The sequence below is a fragment of the Podarcis cretensis genome (assembly GCF_951804945.1).
Source record: "Podarcis cretensis genome assembly, chromosome: 6".
Taxonomy (NCBI): domain Eukaryota; kingdom Metazoa; phylum Chordata; class Lepidosauria; order Squamata; family Lacertidae; genus Podarcis; species Podarcis cretensis.
Window position 1 is genome coordinate 78292440 of NC_137175.1, and position 22215 is coordinate 78314654.

Below are 22215 nucleotides of genomic sequence, written 5' to 3' on the forward strand. Positions count from 1 at the left end.
ATGTTCAGCTTCCAAAGGAACGTTTGAAAACCGGAACACTCACTTTCTGGTTTGCAGGGTTCAGGAGCCAAAACGTTCGAGAACTAAGCTGTTTGAAAACCAAGGTATGACTGTATATGAAATGTAAAGCTAAAAGCTTTGTTTAGGTCACACTAAAGAAAGAATTGTGTGATACATCACAGCAAACAGTGATGTTTAGTTCCCTTTTTCCATATGGGAGTAAATTGGTTTTCTTTCCAAAGGGGAAGTCAGTTGGCTATGACAAATTTAGGAAACCCTACTATTGCAGTATGGAAGGCCCACTCCAAAGCTAAGACTCCCACAAATCACACTTTTGTTTAGTGGCATTATGTAAGTGCCAAATAGTTTCTAGGGCAATATAGATAATGGAAACACAACCAAGTAATGCAAAGAAGGTGCAGCTATACAAGCAAGACTTTCTGGAATTTATCAAAACGGAATGGATGTCAAGAACGGATGCAAGCAGAATTATAAGATCCGGAAACACAACAACACACACAAACATGCCAAAGTCCTGAAATAGCATTTTACTAAATTTCATCCTCGGGGAAAATAGCTACAAACTTGACAGTACTTTCCCAGGAAAATTCTGAATTTCTGACAAATCGCTTTGTTTGTGCAGCTGACCAAGAACTAGCACAGCCAAGCCAGAAGCATGAGAACCTAGTTGGTCCACAGTCAGCGTAAGGTGCCACAAACCCAATCCTACTGGGCTCAACAGGAATGTCAAATATAAGATAAGGGCAGGGGTTCCAAATATATTACATAAGGAACAGACAATAAGGTTATCTGGATGCTCACACTTACATACTAAGGGGGAGGTAGGACAACGCTCCAATTTAATGCTATTTGGGGGGAAACAAGCACCAACTCTGCTGTAACAACAACAACAACAACAACGGCTTGGAAAGAATAGGCTAGTTTTAATGTTCAAGAAACCAAGTATGTGCTTGCCAGGGATAGAAGGTAAATTACCGTATTTTTTGCACCATAACACTCACTTTTTTCCTCCTAAAAAGTAAGGGGAAATGTCTGTGCGTGTTATGGAGGGAATGCCTACGGGTGGCATGCCTACGGATTTTCCTCCTCTAAAAACTATGTGCGTGTTATGGTCGGGTGCGTGTTATAGAGCTAAAAATACGGTATATTGTTTCGTTCATTTGAAGAAAAAACTGAGTGAATGAAACACTCCATCTTCCACATGTGTGGAAGAAAACCATGCACTTGTAACATATCAACTTAAACAACAGGCCCGTCTTACCCATAAGCGCTAGGGGTGCAGGGCACCCTGGCTCCGGGCTCTCAGGGGCGCCAGGCCGAGAGTCCGGGGCCGGAAAGTTGAGTCTGGGGAAGAGCCCACCCATTGGTCGGAGCGCCGCTTTGCACAGCAAGTTCGGGGGCGACCGAGCCAGTGAGATGCTGAGGCGGGCGGGCGGCTCCGCACTCCTGTGCGCCTGGGACTGGGCAACCTGGGGGGGGGGCGCTGCGTCATATATGTGTAAGACAGCCCTGTTAAACAGGACCAATGTAACCTAACAACACTGAAGGTGCACCACTGGATAAAATGTAAACGATTCTCAGCTGGTATTCCAGCATCCCAAAGGTTTGAGTCATCGTTGAGTGCATGTAGTAAAGAGTTCACTATTATGCAGCAATTTGAGTGGGCTATAGTTTTGTGCATTTAAAAATTCAGATTATACTTTCATGCTTCAGTACTATACAACAGGGAAGTTACCTTACACAAATAATGCACTGAGCCATAACAGCCTGTGCATTTTGCAGCCGTGATTTTACTTGCAAAAGCAAGTTATTTTTAGAAGGAGCTTGTTAGGTTTTTTGCCTTCCTTAATGGTGTAACTCGGAATGCAAGTTTTAATCAGCTTAGTCTGTTGATAAATCAAGGTTGGGGGGGAGGAGACAATTTTAATCAGCGAGTCTGAATGTTAAGGACACTTATGTTTCTTTTTCAAGGCTCCTTGGGTTCTGATACGTTACTGTAAGGGTAACAATTTTTCAGCTATTAAAAGACCTTTCTTAAGTAGTATCTCTTGTTCATTAAGTCATACATTATATTAACACGTCCTTTAGTATCTCAAAAGGCACCTTTGTAGAGGCTTTGTTAACACAAAGCAACCGGCAACAGAATGTTGCAGTGTAGCCTTACCTCCGAACAGGAGTGCTCCTGTTCAGCTAGGCAGCCACCCTCCTTTGGGATACTCTATTCCATTCCCCACCCCACGCCACCTTCCCATCCCGCCCCCCCAAATTTCTAGGTAATTGACAAACTGGCAAAGACAAAAATGATAAATCAGTTTTAAAAAAACTTTAGCTGGCTGACAACCCCAGCTGAAAGCATTCCCATGGTGAAAAGGGTTCTGGGGAGGTAGGCACAATCCTTTACAGCAGAGTTCGGCAACCTTATCCGAGGATGGGTGGGTCGACACTACGTCCGTCGGAGGATGGGCAAGAGCATGTGCGCACATGTGCTCTTCCGGGTCGGAGCAGTGCCCGTGCACATGCACACGTGCTATTTCCGGCGCTCCTCCAACCCAGAAGTGTGCTGGGAATAGTGTATGCACATGCGCACAGGCGCTTCTCCATCCCACACATGTGCGCACGCTATTTCCGGCGCACATCCGGGTTGGAGGAGCACCCGTGTGCATGCGCACAGGCGCCATTAACCCAGAAGTCAGTCCCCACGCTGCGCCAGTAAGAGTGGGCAGCGAGAGTCGCCATGGGCTGGTTAAACAAGCCTCGTGGACCGCTACCAGCCCATGGGCCTTAGGTTGCTGACCCCTGCTTTACAGCCTACGCAGGTGGCGCTGTGGGTTAAAGCCTCAGCGCCTAGGACTTGCCGATCGAAAGGTCGGCGGTTCGAATCCCTGCGGCGGGTGCGCTCCCGCTGCTCGGTCCCAGCGCCTGCCAACCTAGCAGTTCGAAAGCACCTCCGGGTGCAAGTAGATAAATAGGGACCGCTTACCAGCGGGAAGGTAAATGGCGTTTCCGTGTGCGGCTCTGGCTCTGGCCAGAGCAGCGATGTCACGCTGGCCACGTGACCCGGAAGTGTCTCCGGACAGCGCTGGCCCCTGGCCTCTTAAGTGAGATGGGCGCACAACCCCAGAGTCTGTCAAGACTGGCCCGTACGGGCAGGGGTACCTTTACCTTTACCTTTATGAAATGTGTCCCTGTAGAATTTGTTGGGTATTTATTATCTCACCAGTTTCCCCACCTACTAGATACACTGTTATGACAAAGCACATGATTCTGATGCTTCCCTCCATATTTCAGGAAGTCTCAGTATTGAGATTTTGATAATAAAAATCACATTACCAAATATAAATATTAATTTATTATGACATGGGGCAGCACTCTGAATATATTGAAGAATTTTTAGATACTGGACTACATCGCTTGTTTTGGGAAAACATATACTAAAGTTAGACGACGATAGATCTGGCCCAAAAGAGGGAAATGTCATTCTTAAGCTACCTAAAGCCATACCTTTCTACGTTACGTTATCCATCTTTAATCTCTATGTCTGCTGCACAGAGCTGAGCAAAGTGGGAAGGCTTAAAATCTAACTCATTATTATTCAGGAGACGAAACAATAATGCTGTAACCAGGCAACTGCACAAGAGAGTCTTTTGAAGAGATTTTCTGGTGTGCTGCAGATAAGAATGGAAAATACTTACCAGGAAAGCACACACATGCATACTCCCTGACAGACTGGACTGACAGTGGGGGAGGGTCACAACTGCAGATTACTAATTGCCATGCAGATAGTTAATCCAGGTTCTGCCATTTTGCAATACGGTAGTATTGGCACTAAATTCCTAAAAAGGCTGCAATGCATAAAAATCCACCAGGACAACTAGAAATCTGGGCCCAGCTGCACTGGCCGCCAAGTAGTTTCAACGTGCTGGTGTTGACCACTAAAGGTAAAGGGGGCAAAGGCGAAAAGCACCCCTGGATGGTTATTTCCAGTCAAAGTTGACTATGGGGTGTGGCGCTCATCTCGCTTCAGGACAAGGGAGCTGGCATTTGTCCACAGACAGCTTTCTGGGTCATGTGACCAGCAGGACTAAACCACTTCTGGCGCAACGGGGCACCGTGAGGAGTGCCACAGCGCACTGAAACACTGTTTACCTTCCCACCGCAGCGGTACCTATTTATCTACTTGCACTGGTGTACTTTTGAGTTGCTAGGTTGGCAGGAGCTGGGACAGAGCAACAGGAGCTCACCTTGCCACGTGGATTCGAACCGCCAACCTTCCGATCGGCAAGCCCAAGAGGCTCAGTAGTTTAGACCACAATGCCATCCACTTCCCTATAAAGCCTTACACAGCTCAGGACCTCAATACTTTATGAAGACCACCTCTCCCGATATGAGCCGACCTGGACCCTGTGCTTGTCACCCGAGGCCCTTCTCTAAGTCCTCAGGAGATTCAGAGGGTGGCAACATGAGAATGGGCCTTTTCTGTGGTGGCTCCCTGTCTGTGGAATGCTTTCCCTAGAGAGGCCCACCTGACACCATCATTATATATCTTTAAGTGCCAGCCAAAACATTCCTCTTTACCCATGATGTTGGCCATTATATAATCTATGGCCTGTTAAAGCTGGGGGGCGGAGGTGGGGGGCAGAGACTGTTGTTATGGTTATTTTATTATTATTTTTGTATTATGGTTTTTATTATGTTTTTAGTATTATGCTCTGTAAAACGTCTTCTTAATGTTGTACATTGCCCTGGAATCTTTTGATTTGAACACTTAAAAAAAATATAATTCGGATAGAAGCTGTACTATTCTTGCTTGTTCAGGTTCAACTTCATATGGAACTCTCACCCAAGATTTCTAGTTTGTGATGGTCACAAATCTAATTTAAATGGTTACGATCAGAGTTCTAGTACTATTGTTATCTACTAATTAGTGGATTTCACTTTGTACTGTTACATAGTAATGAATCAGATGCACCATTTCATAGCTGAATGGTGACTAAAAATAGGGCCTTTTTCACAGTGGTGCCCTGCCTTAGCTCCCAGAAGGCTCCACGGAAAAAAGAATTTGCTCCTGCCACTGTATTTAATTAGGTTTCACTGGAAGAAATTTAAACATTTGCTTAACTTTCTCAGTGAAATCAACGGGTCTTCAGAACCAACTCTGGCTGGATTGCGCACTGCATGTAATAATGATAATAATAATATAGTAATAATTTTATTATTTATACCCGGCCCATTTCTGAAGGAAATCAGCCCTGAGTGCTCACTGGAAGGACAGATCCTGAAGCTGAGGCTCCAATAGTTTGGCCACCTCATGAGAAGAGAAGACTCCCTGGAAAAGACCCTGATGTCGGGAAAGATGGAGGGCACAAGGAGAAGGGGACGGCAGAGGACAAGTTGGTTGGACAGTGTTCTCGAAGCTACCAGCATGAGTTTGACCAAACTGCGGGAGGCAATGGAAGGCAGGAGTGCCTGGTGTGCTCTGGTCCATGGGGTCATGAATAGTCGGTCACGACTAAACGACTAAACAACAACACCCAGCCCATCTGGCTGGGTTTCCCCAGCCACTCTGGGTGACTTAAAAAGGTAAAGGTAAAGGTACCCCTGCCCGTACGGGCCAGTCTTGACAGACTCTGGGGTTGTGCGCCCATCTCACTTAAGAGGCCAGGGGCCAGCGCTGTCCGGAGACACTTCCGGGTCACGTGGCCAGCGTGACATCGCTGCTCTGGCCAGAGCCAGAGCCAGAGCCGCACACGAAAACGCCGTTTACCTTCCCGCTGGTAAGCGGTCCCTATTTATCTACTTGCACCCGGAGGTGCTTTCGAACTGCTAGGTTGGCAGGCGCTGGGACCGAGCAGCGGGAGCGCACCCCGCCGCAGGGATTCGAACCGCCGACCTTTCGATCGGCAAGCCCTAGGCGCTGAGGCTTTAACCCACAGCGCCACCTGCGTCCCTGGGTGACTTACAGCACATATAAAAGCATAGTAAAAGGTCAAACACTAAGATCTTCCTGATACAGGGCTGCCTTCAGATGTCTTCTAAAAGTTGTGTAGTTCTTTATCTCCTTGACACCTGAAGGAAGGGCGTTCCACAGGGAGGGCGCCACTTGCCGTGAAGGCCATCTGCCTGGTTCCCTGTAACTTCACCTCTTGCAGTGAGGAAACCGCCAGAAGACCCTCGGAAGAGGACCTCACCTCAGTGAACAATGAGGATGGAGACGCTCCTTCAGGTACACTTGGCCAAGGCCATTTGGGTTTTAAAGGTCAGCACCAGCACTTTGAATTATGCTTGGAAACGTACTGGGAGCCAGTGAAGATCCTTTAGGACCAGTTATATGGTCCCAGAGGCTGCTCCCAGTCACCAGGCTAGCTGCAGCATTCTGTTCATGAAACAAAGGCATTCTACCTCCGATAAAAACTTTTGTAAATAATAATGGGGAGGAATAACTTTCAGCACAGAAACTCTTTTGAATAAGAGTCCATTTGCACAGTTGTTCAAGGAAAGTCTGCCACATCTACATTTGGATAATAATCAACATCTTATGTTTTCAATTTCAATTAAAGAAGAACAGCCTTCAGAAACAAGGGCCCACATCGTGACCATTTGTTTCCAATTTAGAATTCAAACTAGTAGAGCATCCAGACAGCTTGCCAAGTTTCTAAATATAGTCATTTAGGTAACTAAATCTTCATTTGGCTGTGCACAATTACATAGTTTCCCACTGCAGAAGATAATCAAGCCATTTAAACAACTTTCTTCAGCTTCCAAATCAAGGAATTCCCTCTAGATACCTTGCTGTATCGTGTTACAACGGAATTGCCCTTGACTGGAAATCTAGAATATGGAATACACATTACTCATTTCTTCAGAGAGAAAAAGTCAGGCAAATTCGCAAAACTTTTGTCTCCTAGCCACTCGGTTATTATGAAGATGAGCGTTTATACATACAGCTCAACGAAGCTGCACTCAGGACATGAGTATTAATGTGCAAAGAACAACAACAGTTGCTTATAAGAAGAAAGTAAGTTAGCCTTTAGAACACTTAGCTGTAGTCAAGAGAGGAAGTAAACAGAACAAACTGTTTCCCCTTTTAAATCAACACTGGCTACTTTAATCATAAACAACAGCTGATAACTAGGATTAGAATGGATAATTGCAAAACAAAAACAAAAACTCCACAATGGGCTCAGGTCCTGTTTGCAACTGAATGCAGACAGAGAAGGTAAGAGCAACTGAGGCTCAGATCCAGAACTTTCTGAGAATCAAGACTGTTCCCCATTATTTATCTTGGAATTCCCGATTTTCTTTACCAGCTTCTAAGACAAGATTGAAGTAAAAATAGAGCACATTGGCATACATCCCAAATTACTACGATTTCAGAAGAAACTACAAGCCCAGGTTACTTGAAAGCTGATAGGTGAAGTCTTTTTTAAAAAATGCATATATAGTAGACCAGTTAACACCAAAGATTAAGATACGCATACACTTAAAACAGTTGTCGCTTTTTACCTATGGACCCCCGCACAGAAAATAATACATGTAAGCAGATTACTTGTTTACACTGTTCATGGAAAAGAGGCTTAAAATATATCGGCTAAGTTCCATGTGGAAAAGTTCACAGCCAAAAGGCCGCTCAATAAACTGGTAAAGAAAAGCAGTGCACACACTTTATTATGCAGCCCTACATTTATTTTTCCTGCAATTCTGATAATACAGATACAGCCTCTGCAGGTGTCAAAACAAGAAAAAAATATTGAAGCTTCATTGGCTAAGACATGATAGGTAGTAGTCAACTCATTCTTTTTCGTGGAGCAGACTGAAATTAATCAATATTACTATGTCGTTCATTCATTTCAATGGGTCAAATAATTTGATTCTATGCCAGGGGTCGGCAACCTAAGGCCCATGGGCCACAAGCAGCCCACGGGGTAATTTAACCAGCCCACGAGCCGCCCCTGAACCGAGCCACCCGCTGCGCTAAACTGGTGCAGCGCGTTGCGGGAACTTGCTTTCGCGGTGCAGGGAATCACATCTGCGCAGACGCAGGAAATCGCTTCTACGCAATCATGGGCGCATGCGCGATCCGGCCTATGGAGGGGATCTCCGCTGGAGTGAACCGGCCCAGGCAAGGTAAACCTTGCTGACCCCTGTTCTATGCTTTGCTGTGCATATTAAAGGACTGGGTCTCCATAATCTATTACAAGATTCCCTGCAGACCTTCTATGCTTCTACATAAAACTAACAGAAGTCTTCAGCACTACTGTTTTGACTCAGGGGGAGGCTGTCTCCATGCAGTACTGCAGAAGGGTTTCTTCCAGAGTAGGGTCACTGCTCGGTGCCTCTAACAACTCACCCAGGAGAAACATGTCTACAGTTCCCAGTACATGCAAGGGGAACTGGCTAGAAAAACTAGAGCAACAGGATTTCCCCTTGCTTTCCAAAGGTGGCCAGTGGTGCCTACCCACAAATGAAAATGAAGATAGTAGAGGAAAATGCTGAGGTTTCTTTGATGTTTGCACCACATGCTGATGGAAGCACAAAAACAACACAGCTTGCCTCTTCAGCAACACAAAGCAGCTGCAGTGGATGCAGCAAAGCAATTCTGGATGCGAGCATATTTACGCCTTTACATACAGATAAGCTTTACAGCCTTAAAAGAAAATAAGGGAGCACTCGAATTTTAATTCAGAGGTTTTTTGAGCACCCTTCCCCATAGAAACCATAATGGAAGAAATGTGAGCCACAGCACCAGTCATCAGTGTAACACAGTTAAGGGGCTCCTCCATTCAATGCATATTGATCAAGACAGTCCATCTCTGCTTTGCAAAGCATGCTATGCTACTTGCAAGCTTGTGTTGAATGACAAACATGTCTCTACTTTTGCTGCAACAGGGGGATAAAAAATCATGTTGCCCGTGAATCTGTAGTAAGGAGTAACTAATTCAGATGGAAAAGAAAAAGTGATTTTAGCTACATGGAACAAGTATGGCTATTCTTCCAGGACAACAATATTTGCATATTCGATTTCTCCTACAGTACGGGAACTACTTTTAACTAAAAATATAATTAGGAAATGAAAAACGAAAAACACCAAAACAGTTTAAAAGGTAATAGAAGTTTGAAGGGTAATGGAACTTGTAAAATAAAGCTTACCTCAACTGCTTTGCATAATTCTGTTCAATCTCTATCCTTTCTTTAACGAATTTTGCATATTTTTCCAGGAAGTCAATGCCCCACTGTGTGTGCTTGTCTAAATTGTCGAACTGATCCTGTAAAACACAAGCCAGGGAAAAAATCTAAATTGAACAAGATGACACCCACCCACATTGTTTTCAGATGCTACGTTCTGTCTTCTACACATTTAGTGAATTGAAAATATAAACATAATCACACAAAGAAAACAGATACTAGGATACGGTACTTCAATACAGAAGGTGCTTTTTTGTTTTTAGAAAGACACAATCATAAGAGCAGTCCTGCTGAATGAAATTGACAGTCTATCTAGTTCAGCATCTTTTGAAAACGAGGTCCAGCTGGGGGTCAGGGGTCAAGATTGAAGGAGCTGAACTGTGGAGCTTGCAGTATATATTTTAATCCCAGGCTCTGTTACTCTTTTGCTGCTGACTTAGCTCCCCTGTTCCCTGGAAGAGCCATATTCTTCCCACCCCCTTGCTAGGGACCAAATTCTCATCTCTAGTTCAGCAACCCAATGTCCATCCTACATAGTGAGTCACTGGAGGTTTCTGTACCCAAGTGTATCTATTTATTTTATTCTATTTATTGATCAATTTTCTATACTGCCCTTCATCCAAGGATCATAGGGCAGTTTACAAAATAAAAACACAAAAATATGTAACATACTTAGAAACAAAAACATGCCCCCCAACACAGTTTTAAAGGCCATAGATTGTTTAATTAGCCAAAGCCCTGGGAGAAGAGGAGTGTTTTTGCCTAGCGCCTAAAGATACATAACAAAGGCACCAGGCGGGCATCTCTGGGGTGAGCATTCCACAAGTGAGGGGCCACCACAGAAAAGGCCTCTTCTCATGTTGCTACCCTCTGGGCCTCTCATGAAGGAGGCACATGAAGAAGGGCCTCAGATGATGATTGCAGGGTCCAGGTCTGTTTATACGGGGAGAGGTGGTCCTTGAGGTATTGTGGTCCCGAGCCGTTGTGGCTTTATAGGGGAGCAGGTAGCATTTTAACCAGGCCTGGAAACTAATTGGCAGCCAGTGCAGTCAGGCCAGGATGGGCATTATATGCTCAAACCTTCTCACCCAAGTGAGCAACCTGGTTGCTGGATTCTCTCACACAGCACTTACATATACAGTGCAATATACAGTGGTACCTCAGGTTACATATGCTTCAGGTTACATACGCTTCAGGTTACAGACTCCGCTAACCCAGAAATATTACCTCGGGTTAAGTACTTTGCTTCAGGATGAGAACAGAAATCGTGCTCCAGTGGCGCGGCAACAGCAGGAGGTCCCATTAGCTAAAGGGTGCTTCAGGTTAAGAACAGTTTCAGGTTAAGAACGGACCTCCGGAACGAATTAAGTACTTAACCTGAGGTACCACTGTATATTACATAGAATTACTACAGATTATAGTACATATTTGAAATATGCTCTAGGATTCAGATAGCTGAACATGAAAGAACCTTCTATTGTGGTGTTCCCCAAACCTGGGTTTCCAGCTGTTTTGGGACTACAATTCCCATCACCCCTAACCACTGGTCTTGCTAGCTAGGGATGATGGGAGTTGTAGTCCAAAAAACAGCTGGAGACCCAAGTTTGGGAAACACCGTTGTAGTTCTTTCTGAGCTCAGACGAAGTCCCTACTGGATTCTCTCCTTAGTAATGGCGGTGGAGTTCACTTTGGCAGATAGCTCCTTCTTACCCGTGTCCCCCCACTTTAGAAAAAACACCCAGGCCCTACAGTTGTGGCAGAGTTGTGGCTGTCGCCTCCCTCAAACTCTACTTATGCTTATCTCCTGGCCTCAATGTGCCCCAATATATACGCCACAGTGTGGTGAAGCAGAATGGGTTCAACAGAGAGGAGCAAACCTTACACATGAAGTAAATAAACCAAGGCTCTGCAGCTACTGTTTGGGCCACAGAGAAGAGGAAGATGAGACAAAGGGAAACCTCAACGCTTCAGTGCACAAAGACTACACTTGAACTGTTCATGATCGCCAAGAGGCTTAGTTCTAAAAGCATGCCCATAATTGAAACTTGCGCTTCAAGCTGATTTCATTTTTATTAGTTTGCCTTGTTTAAGACGATTGCTTCAACTGCAACTTTAGCTTTAATGTTCAGCAAACCTAGTAATTAACTGTTTGATATTCAAAACATGTGCATGGTCTCAGACTGACATTAAAGCCATTTTACATTACATGCAATATATATAACACCTGAAGATTAGACGATACATAAAAATTAATGGCAATGGTAGATGGTAAAGCGATATGAGGCAGCAAATGGAAGCCAAAACTCAGCCTTAGAAAGAATGAAGGCTATCAGGTTTCTATTATTATCCTCTCAGTCATATCCAGCATACTGGGTAAATATGGCCATATATTACATCCCAACCACATTATAATTCATCTACTTCTTCATTGCAACCCAAGTATGTAGACGAACACTGCATCAATGAGAAGGAATGTGAAGATGTGCTGCTGACAAACTCAAAACACTGGATCCGTAAAGACCAGCTTGGCCACTGGAGTGCTCTACTCTTCAATAATATTAAGCATTTCTAGTTTGAAGAGGTTAATAATCCAGGAACCTTGTTCTGTGCAAACGATTAAGCATTTTGGGGGTGGGGGAAGAAGAACAACAGAGCATCTCCGTAAATCCATGGCCTCAACCACACAGAGATGTGATACATCTGCATCACACAATGTAAGTGAAAACCTAGCTTGAAATATGGCCATGTTTTTGCTAGAGCGCCATCCATTCTTGGACAACAGCCTTGTCTGTGCTGTGTGATACGGTACTAGCACATCACTATGGATCTTAAATAATGAGTCCAAGTATGCGCAGCGAAGTAGGCAAGGCAACGTTTGGGTGGGGGAAGGTGTAACGTCGCATGTACAGCTTTGAAATAACTATCTCATCCATTCATCATAATGCATTTCATTAAGTTAATAGTTAATAGAATCTGGCTATTCTGCATTTTGTTCTGCTTTATCCATTTGCTTTGACTATTTCACTCTTGCACTGAAACTCCAATAAGGTGCTCTGGAACTGAACCAACAGTCAGAGACATTAGAACAAGCTTCCTGCCGTGAACACAAGAACAATGCTTTTGCTGTCCTAGTTTGGACTTCTTAGTTCACTGTTCTGAAAAGCTGCCAGGTCTGTGGAAAACTAGTCAAGTGCCATTTTTTAAAACATTGCTAGATCTCCTCACAAACAGAACTCAAGCAAATTGGGGGAAGGCAATGTAAGCAATTACGGTAATTTCCTGCCACTGGATCCCAAAGCACAACTTGATGAAGACAAATTTGATTAACGGAGTAAAATCTCATACCTTGTCACTCTCAGAATCCAGGAGAATTCTCAACTCATGACTTTGCCTCTGAATACCAGTTGTTGGGGGACAACAGGAGAGGGCTATTGCCCTCAAGTCCTGTTTTGGGGGTCTCCAGAGGCAACTTGTTAGCCACTGTGAGAAAGAGGATGCTGGCCCAGATAGCTGTTTGGTCTGATCCAGCACTGCTCCTCTTATATTCTTTGTTAGAAGCTGAAGTCACCAGGCTCACTTGGCAGCAAAGCAAAGATCAGTCTACACTGCACCATGCCCAAGGTAACTATTGAGATAATATCACAAGATGAAATATGTGTACAGTAGTGGCTTTGTCATTTGTTAGGGTTCACTTCCTACTCTCAGAACTGGTGTTCAGTTTTATCACCAAACAGATTCCATGATCCCCTGTGATTAGAGATATTAGACCAGAAGCATCTCACCTGTGGTCTTCTAGATGCTGACTCACTACAGCTCCCATTAACCTTGACCGTTGGCCATGCAGCTGGGGCTGATGGGAGTTGAAGTCCAGCAGCAGCTTGAGGACCACAGGTTGGCCACCCCCAGATTAGACTGAAGGAGGACTGGGTATACACATATTAGAGTTGAGACACTGGCAATATAAAACATGTCTCAGAATTCCTACAGCCAAACATGGCATTCATTACCATTGAGCAGAAGAAGGTGGTATCTTATCACACAAGTTTTCTACTATGTAGGAAATAAGCATGGCAAAGTAGAAGTAGAATATACCCATTATCAATATTACAACCACAAACTGAAATAGAATATAAAAGCAAAGTCAACAGGGATTGGCATATTTTGCAACTGCAAGTGCAGAGTATTGCTTTAATGCATGTAGGAAGACTAGAGGTTCTCAAACTATCAGAAGGAACCACAGGGCCATCCTATATGAAAATTGAATATTAAGAGCTTCCCTGTAGGTTTCAAAAGGAAGTACTATAAGTGCAAGGCTTTCTGTTTTTGTTTTTCTTAACCAGGACGTAGGAGTTCAGCCTGTGCTGAACAATGCTGCATTTTCCCTTTATGGTGGTGGTGATCAATCTTTGTCTATAGCTACGCAAGTGGTATCTGCGGTACAAAGCAGCTTCCACCAACATCATCTGGTGCACCAACTGCACCCTATCAGGATAAGGATGATCTTGCTGCAACGATTCATTTTCTTGTCAATGTAAGGTTGCTATGATGTATAATATGTAGTGCTGTCTTCAAAAAGGATCTCAACCTTCACTTGATACAAAAAAAAAAATGCAGCAAGGTAATGAACAGGGACCAAGTATAATCATCGAATAATAATAATAATAATAATAATTTATTTATTTATTTATTTATTTATACATACCCCGCCCATCTGGCTGGGTTTCCCCAGCCACTCTGGGCGGCTTCCAACAAAACACTAAAATACAGTAACCCATTAAACATTAAAAGCTTCCCTATTATTACAATAATATAAAAATATAAGCAGTGGTAACCTGTTTGTACACATCCCTAAGATGACAGTTAGGCCAAAGTGCACGCAATATATGTATTTACCACTCTCCATAGAACCTAATAATGAAGCTGAACCCAAGACAGTTAGGAACTCAAGCTTGGATATTTTATTTCTGGAAGAATTTCTCATGGGGTTTATCTAATTCTAACTCTTATCCAGCTAGGTTTATCTAACCCACTAGGCCTGATCCTTTTAATCTTTTCCATTGTGTACCTCAGTTGTCACAGGTAAAAGAAAGGACTTATAAAGAATGTCAGGGATATGTACACCTGCAGAGTATTTATGATCCTGGATGGCTGATAACCTTTGCAGGTGTGGCTTTTGGCCCCCTTTTTTACGTCGTCCCCAACATTAATCCTCAAGGAATTTAAGACTTAGAAGACAATCATGTTCCTTTGGGAACTAAGTTAAATAAGCACTGAAGAAGTGGTCTGTTCACCTGCAATACATTCTGAGTGCTGGAGCAAACAGCAATGGGCAATTCACTAACTGATAACACATAGTGACTGAAGTATCTGTTTTCCAAGAATCTTAAATCAGCGTGAGGCATGTGAAGGGTGCCTTCGATGAGTACCAAAGACAGGATTTGGGGGGGGGGGGGGGGAGAAAGAAAAAGAAATTGTGGAAAATATTGCTATGGTTAATTATTCTTGTCTGCTATTGCCAGAGTTAGAGCATAGCACCTCCCCAGCTAATACAACACTTATTCTTAACAATAAAACTATAAATTGTATGACTTGTTAATTAATGTTGCATTTATTATTATTAAGTCTCTTGGGCTATGATGATGAGCCCTAGCAGATATTTAACTTCAGCTTTCAAGCAGAATGAAGCTCAACGCTTCCATACCAGAAGAGAGAGTCATAGTCTACTAAGGCCTATAATGAATCGCAGAGGAGCATTCAAAAGGAAGTACTGAGAATTTACATTTCTGTAGCTGTTTAATGTTTTTTGGAAAGGACACGCTTAAGAGTCACTGTTCCACAATTTAGACTATTTGAAAATGTACACATGGAACTAATATGCACAGTCCCTTTATGGCTCACTTGTTGTCATAGGAAGTAACTATGTTGAAAGCGTTCCAAAATACCAACATCTGCCCATCCAAAAAGACTCTCCTTTCAGGAGAGACTAAGAACAGAATACAGCGCCACCACCAAAAACGGTATTCCTATTATCTTAAGTTAGTACACTTGGTTATGTGTCCCACTACATGTCTTTGGCAGAAAGACGTCCACCTTAATGACACCAAATATAACCAGTAAGTTATATCAGCACTCCACACAGGGCTGCCACTCTTGCCTTATATAGCTCCATCTTCATTCAAAAACGTCTGTATGAAATACCCCACGCTTAAGTTTTCCAGAAAAGAAAAACATTTTAGTTTTGCAAATCACTTTTTGATAAATGTGTTTTTCTTGAAGCTTGGATCTGCGTAGGTCACATGGATACTTCAGAAAACGTTTTATGGGTGCTCCTGTTCAAGATGACCAATCCAGAAACAGTGTGCAGTAGCCCAAGTACTGACTTCTTAAATATCTAAGATAGGTTTCTAGATCTATCCTGTTCCTTGACTTCAATAAAACATTCAAAATGTGGCAATTAAAAGCCCTGGCACCTTCTTCCCTAGTGGCCTTTAAATTCGCATCTAACTAAATACAATATATGTTGGGAAATGGTTTGTTTGTTTGTGCTCTATGTGTTTGGGTGACTGTCAGGATATCATAACCAAACTCAGCATAGGGATTTCCGAGGCATGGGTGGTGGACTTCAATGTCATATGGACGCCAGGCACCATGCTGAATCAATATTTTGGAGTGAAATGTCACTTTGGCATGACTTCACCTGTTTTCTGGCATAGGTTCAGCTGCCAAATTTGGCATGAACTGATATGGGGAGTGCCAGGTGCCATTCTGAATCAAGATGGTAGACCAAACATTACCTGTGTGTAACATGACCTGATTTTTGACATTATTGCTACTATTATTATTTATTGAATTTATACACTGCCCTTCATCACGAAATCTCAGGGTGGTTCACAGAATAAAATACAAAGTAATAACACATTACCTGACAGGTCAAAATCCACAAATTATATTATCCCTTTAAAAATCACAACTCTGAGGCTTCTAAGAATACCCTGGCAGCACTGGGCACTAAGTCCCTGCTAGTATTCAATACAGTGGTACCTCGGGTTACATATGCTTCAGGTTACAGACTCCGCTAACCCAGAAATAGTGCTTCAGATTAAGAACTTTGCTTCAGGATGAGAACAGAAATTGTGCTCTGGCGGTGCGGCGGCAGCAGGAGGCCCCATTGGCTAAAGTGGTGCTTCAGGTTAAGAACAGTTTCAGATTAAGAACGGACCTCCAGAATGAATTAAGTACTTAACCCAAGGTACCACTGTATTTGTACAATCGTTCTGTACCGTACCAGCTCTCATGAGTCAAATCCTACTTTTCTAGATCTAAGACACAACAAATGAAACCTCGCTGCCAGATTCTCTCTCTTTCCTTGTACACTAAGTGCTTGAAATATCCAGAAGTCACTAGTGTAAACAACTGTATTATGTAGGCTTCTCAAAGTTAAGATAGTTATATGTTTAAGAGGACTCCCTCCAGGTCTGCCTGTTTAAACTTGCACTCTCTAAAAAGCCCAATGGTAAGTCATTGTCAAGCACTTATGTAAAACCTTCTATTATGGAAAGCCAGCTGAATTCACATTTTGTTTTCTTCTGAAATCTGCTGACTGACCCCCAATGACACCACCTGTTACAGAATATCTGAACCACAGCCTTGCCAGCTGAAAACCAGGTCAGCTACACAGAGTTCTGGTCCTAAAGTTGTCTGGTAGGAAAAAAATATTTTTTTCTGAGAGACTGTGATGATCATTGTGTTGTAATTTTACACATTACGTTGAAGTGAGTAAGATCTGTAAACTCCTTCCAAAATGTCAGCTTTGGAAAGAAATCCTAAATCAGGAATGGCTTCTTATGCTGTTTGCTCATAGTTTCTCAGTTCATTATTCACAATTTTCCTTCACGTTGTTCAGAGGATAGCTATCACTACGGAAAATTACACAAGTTATATTGTTTAGTGGTAAAACTCCTGGAGTCAGCTTTCCCCCCTGCCACGCTGAACAATATAACTTACTCTGAGAAATCATATCTCAATAAAAAAGGTGCCACAATACAACAATTTCTCGGTCAGAAACTTGTTAAATGATCCATATCAGTGCTGCAACTGCTGACAACTAAGGTCTACATCTTGCATAACAGAGTTTGTTTTGAGACAAAGTTAATGGTGGCTTGGATTTATTCTCAAAAGTAATTAGTTCTTAGCGCTTGTTCAGATATTACCTGGCTCTCCAAGATGAGAAGTGTGCATCTTGTTTTATGCTCCCTCCATGGGGGTGGGTGAGAAGAAAGTAACACATTCAAACAAACACAGGATGCCTGTATTTAAACAAAACACAGAACCTTCCAGCTGACCTGTAACTTTCTTTCCAGAATGAGTCAGAGAAGGGATTATAAAGGACCACTGAGGTCCACTCTCAATTTTATCTCCAGGCAGAATATTTGGGGTCAGTATCTGAATGTGCCTTTAACATCTTAGCCACAATGTGGTGAAAACTGAAAATCATCATTGCCCTTAATGCATACTGAGAAATTCATAACCTATTTACACATGCTAATCTTCTTAATACCAATGTCAAGAGTGAAGAGAAAACACCCTTTGAATCACCTGTGGGAATTACAGAACTTACAAAAGAGTTTAAGAATCTGTTATGCCAGTTTTAATGTTGTTGGTTTTTCCTCCCTAAGTGGCAAAGAAGCTTTACTAGCTGGGAATAAGAGCAAATACACCAATTCCTGAGCGGTCTGAAAGTTAAAATAAAAAGTGAGCAACAAAATCATTTTTAAAAAATAAATTGCAAAAATGTTGATGTAAACTCTGCTAAAAGGGGCTGCAAATGGTCAAAATATCACATTCATCAACCCATTGTACTAAGAAAAGCTGGTATGTTTGTAAATCCCAGTCAAGCATTTAATACAATCTTTGGTTCAAGGAATTAGAAGTGCCGCTTCCACACTTGCAGAGCTCCACTTCTTCTCTTTCCTCCAGCAAAAAGAAATATTAAAAAATTGGCAGAGTTATTTCAGTGTTTCTTTTCTCCTCCCGAAGTAGCCTTGAGTTCTGCTTTACTGGGCTGAGGTGTCGTTCTCTGTGCCACAGTTAGCACTGCTGCACTTACAGCATATAAAAGAGAAAGAAGAAAATTGGCAGAGGCATCTTGGATAATCTTTCGTAATATAGTGACCTATGCAAGGCCAAAATTTGGCGCCCCCCAAATGCATATTCTTAATTACAGTGGTACCTTGGGTACATACGCTTCAGGTTACATACGCTTCAGGTTACACACTCTGCTAACCCAGAAATAGTGCTTCAGGTTAAGAACTTTGCTTCAGGATGAGAACAGAAATCATGCTCCGGCGGCGTGGCAGCAGCAGGAGGCCCTATTAGCTAAAGTGGTGCTTCAGGTTAAGAACAATTTCAGGTTAAGAACGGACCTCCGGAACGAATTAAGTACTTAACCTGAGGTACCACTGTATGGAGGTACCACAATTTTGCACCCCCCTCGGCTCAGCACCCTGAGTGGGAGGACTACTACCCTCCTGGCCCTAAATCAGCTGTTTCTGTACCAGCTGCTAAGAAGTTTGAGTTGGGGAGATTTAACCCCTGCAGCTCAGTTGTTTGGGAAGAAGCTGAGCAATGGCAAAGTGGGAACGCACACACACAGCCTGACCAAGGAGTGAGTTTCAGTGGGTGTGGAAGGCCTTTGCCTTGCATGCTTTTCTGTTCCTCCCTCTCTCTCACCCCACTGCTTGGGTTGGGGAAGCTAGAAGAGATTCTGATTTGCATTTCCAGCAAGCTAAGGGGAATGTGTCAGAGCAGTTCTGGACATGTTAATTGTTCTGTCCGCACCAATAGCCCTAGTAATGCAAAGGTATTTCCCCAAGTATGACTCTGCTTATGCTGAGTCATTGGAAATGCTGCAGCCCTTCTCGCTCCCCTGCCCACACACCTCAACAACATCCCTTCATCTCACCCACAAAATTTTGCACAGCCCTAACCAGCATTCCTATATTTAGCAGTTTCCTTTCCAACAGCTGGTGCCTTTGCAAACACTCTTCCCCCGTTGCTCGGCTTTGCTTGCAAACTTACTAGGGATATTTCTGGCATTTCTACTTTTTGAACAATTACGTTTCCAAAATATCTTGCAGACTTCCTTGTCTGCAGCAGAAGTTGCAGGAGAATAGAAGTCGAAGCACCCAAGTTTAGCAACGGGGGCAAGGAAGCCAGGGCAGTAACCACACCACCTCTTACAAACCCCAGCTTTCCAACAGGAACAAGCTCAGCAACATAAATTAAAACCAAAAGCAAATTGTGACCAAAATGATTGGGGAAGTTGACGCAACCAAGGAAAATTAAAATGTTTGGGGGCTTTTTTGTTGAGAGAAAAAAAAAGGATGAGTAAGGAAAGGCATAACAGATTTATTTATAACATTATGCATGTTGTGAAGAAAGCTGATAATAGGGTACCATTTGATGTCACTGAATGGTAGGATATTCAAGACAGATTAAAAAGAAGCGCTTTCTTTATACACAGCACGTATAAGATGAAGCGATGGCCGCAAGTTTAGATGCCTTTAAAAGGGAATCACTATAAATTCATGGAGAATAAGGCTGCTGAAGTGCTACATTCAGGATCAGAGGTAATATTTCACTGAACACAAGTTGCTGGGAGACCACAAAGGGACAGGGCCATTGCCCTAATGTGCTGCTTGAGGACTTTCCATAGCTAATTGATTGTGAAAGCAGGATGAAGAACTAGACCATGAGTAGGCAAACTAAGGCCTTCTAAATCTGGACCACGGGAATCAGCGTGTTTTTACATGAGTAGAATGTGTCCTTTTATTTAAAATGCATCTCTGGGTTATTTGTAGGGCCTGCCTGGTGTTTTTTACATGAGTAGAACGTGTGCTTTTATTTAAAAGGCATCTCTGGATTATTTGTGGGGCATAGGAATTCGTTCATCCCCCCCCCAATACAGTCCGGCCCCCCACAAGGTCTGAGGGACAGTGGACCGGCCCCCTGCTGAAAAAGTTTGTTGACCCCTGATAGTCCAATCCAGCAGCTTTTCTTACATCCTCTTTTTTTAAAAAAAGAACCCTATCTGCACTTTTATTCCGAACATCAAAGTAGCTGACAGCAGCATTTCTTAATTAGAACTGCATCACTGAGGATGAAGCCCCGTTAAGCAAAGAAAAGTAAATAACAACTGAAAGAAAAGTAAATGACAATCTGTACTGTATGATGTAACATTCTTCTCAGCTACTACTCAGAAGCAAAGTTCAGTACTTTATACAGCCTTGTATGATCACCTTGCATTGTTTTCATAACACTGGTTGTTATGAAAAAGGCTCTGTATGCTTTATATGCATCTAAAGACATTCCCAGATAGGGCAGTCAAGCAAGCGTATTGATTTACTAACTTTTTAACAGCAAGGACAGTCTGTTGTAGAAATCAGAACAATGTGTTAAGCATATTTAGTAGACAATGAAAAGACTAACCCACGTTGGCAGCTGTCAAATTCTGAATTGTTTGTTGAACAAGATTTTCCAGGGTTTAGTTGAAACTGAAATAAATTACTAAAGCTAGTCATCTATTTGTCAGCTATATTTCATATAGCTTCCGTTCATGAAACTATCCATTGGTAGGTGTCACGGAGCACAGAATTATATAAGACAGTCTGGAAGATGTGTCCAAAACTTTACCAGCCTACTGGTCTATTATATATCTGGACAGAAAAGGGATGTTTGAGGGGTGGATCTTAGCAAGTGGCTCACTTGAAGAAACTATTATTTGGTCCATCTAGCTTCCATTTACATTACAGTGGTACCTCAGGTTAAGTAGTTAATTCGTTCTGGAGGTCCGTTCTTAACCTGAAACTGTTCTTAACCTGAAGCACCACTTTAGCTAATGGGGCCTCCTGCTGCTGCTGCACAATTTCTGTCCTCATCCTTAAGCAAAGTTCTTAACCCGAGGTACTATTTCTGGGTTAGCGGAGTCTGTAACCTGAAGCGCCTGTAACCTGAAGCATCTGTAACCCGAGGTACCACTGTATATACAATCCTAGTTTGGAGCAAACATAACAGAAAAATTTAGTGTCACTCACTATTCCATGAGTTTCCAAGAGAGATAAATTCACAGCGCCATCTTAGGTATGTCTACTCAGATGTCAGTTCCACTGAGTTAAGCAGGACTCACATTGTAAGCCGAACCATGTCTACTAAGAAGTAAGACTTACAGAACTCAATGGAGCCTACTCGCGGGTAAATGGATTAGTATTGCAGCCTTAAAGGTAAAGGTACCCCTGACCATTAGGTCCAGTCACGGACGACTCTGGCGTTGCGGCGCTCTTCTCACTCTATAGGCCGAGGAAGCCGGTGTTTGTCCACAGGCAGCTTCCGGGTCATGTGACCAGCATGACGAAGCCGCTTCTGGCGAACCAGAGCAGTGCACAGAAACGCCATTTACCTTCCCGCCAGAGCGGTACCTGTTTATCTACTTGCACTTTGACGTGCTTTCAAAATGCTAGGTGGGCAGGAGCTGGGACCGAGCAATGGGAGCTCACCCTGTTGTGGGGATTCGATCCGCCGACCTTCTGATCAATTTGACACCATGACAGCAAGTGCCTACATAAATATTAGAGGCATCCCCACGTTATTGTGAATTAATGACCCCCCTTAAAAAAAGAGACTTACAAAGCAATCCAGAAGTGTTAAACTCATTTTCACCCCAGCGGTTAGGGACAGGGTGGGTCACTTTAACAGCTGCAATGGTATTAGTCACGTTAATGGTGTTCTATCCTCCCTGGGCCACAAAGTTAAGTAAGTGCCTTATATTTCTTAGTCTCTGGGACTAAATACAGCAATACATCTTCCACATTCCTTAGTCTGATGATTTTAAAGCATTTAGTAAGCCTTAAGAAAAGAAAAAGTCATAAGTTTGCTCTCCCAACTCCACTTGAGCATGGTCTCTTAATTAAAAAAAAATAAAGCTCTTTAGAATGGATGCGGGTAGGAACCTCATTT

General features: G+C 43.0%; 1 protein-coding gene across 4 annotated transcripts in view; it reads right to left on the reverse strand.

The window, feature by feature from the left end:
* Nucleotides 1–22215, reverse strand: part of FNBP1L (formin binding protein 1 like) — a 78635-nt gene that overhangs the window by 39616 nt on the left and 16804 nt on the right. For all 4 annotated transcript variants that reach the window (XM_079981498.1, XM_079981494.1, XM_079981495.1 and 1 more), the window contains exon 2: nucleotides 9169–9284. In XM_079981498.1, coding sequence (XP_079837624.1) covers nucleotides 9169–9284 — 116 coding nt within the window. The remainder of the gene's footprint in view (nucleotides 1–9168; nucleotides 9285–22215) is intronic.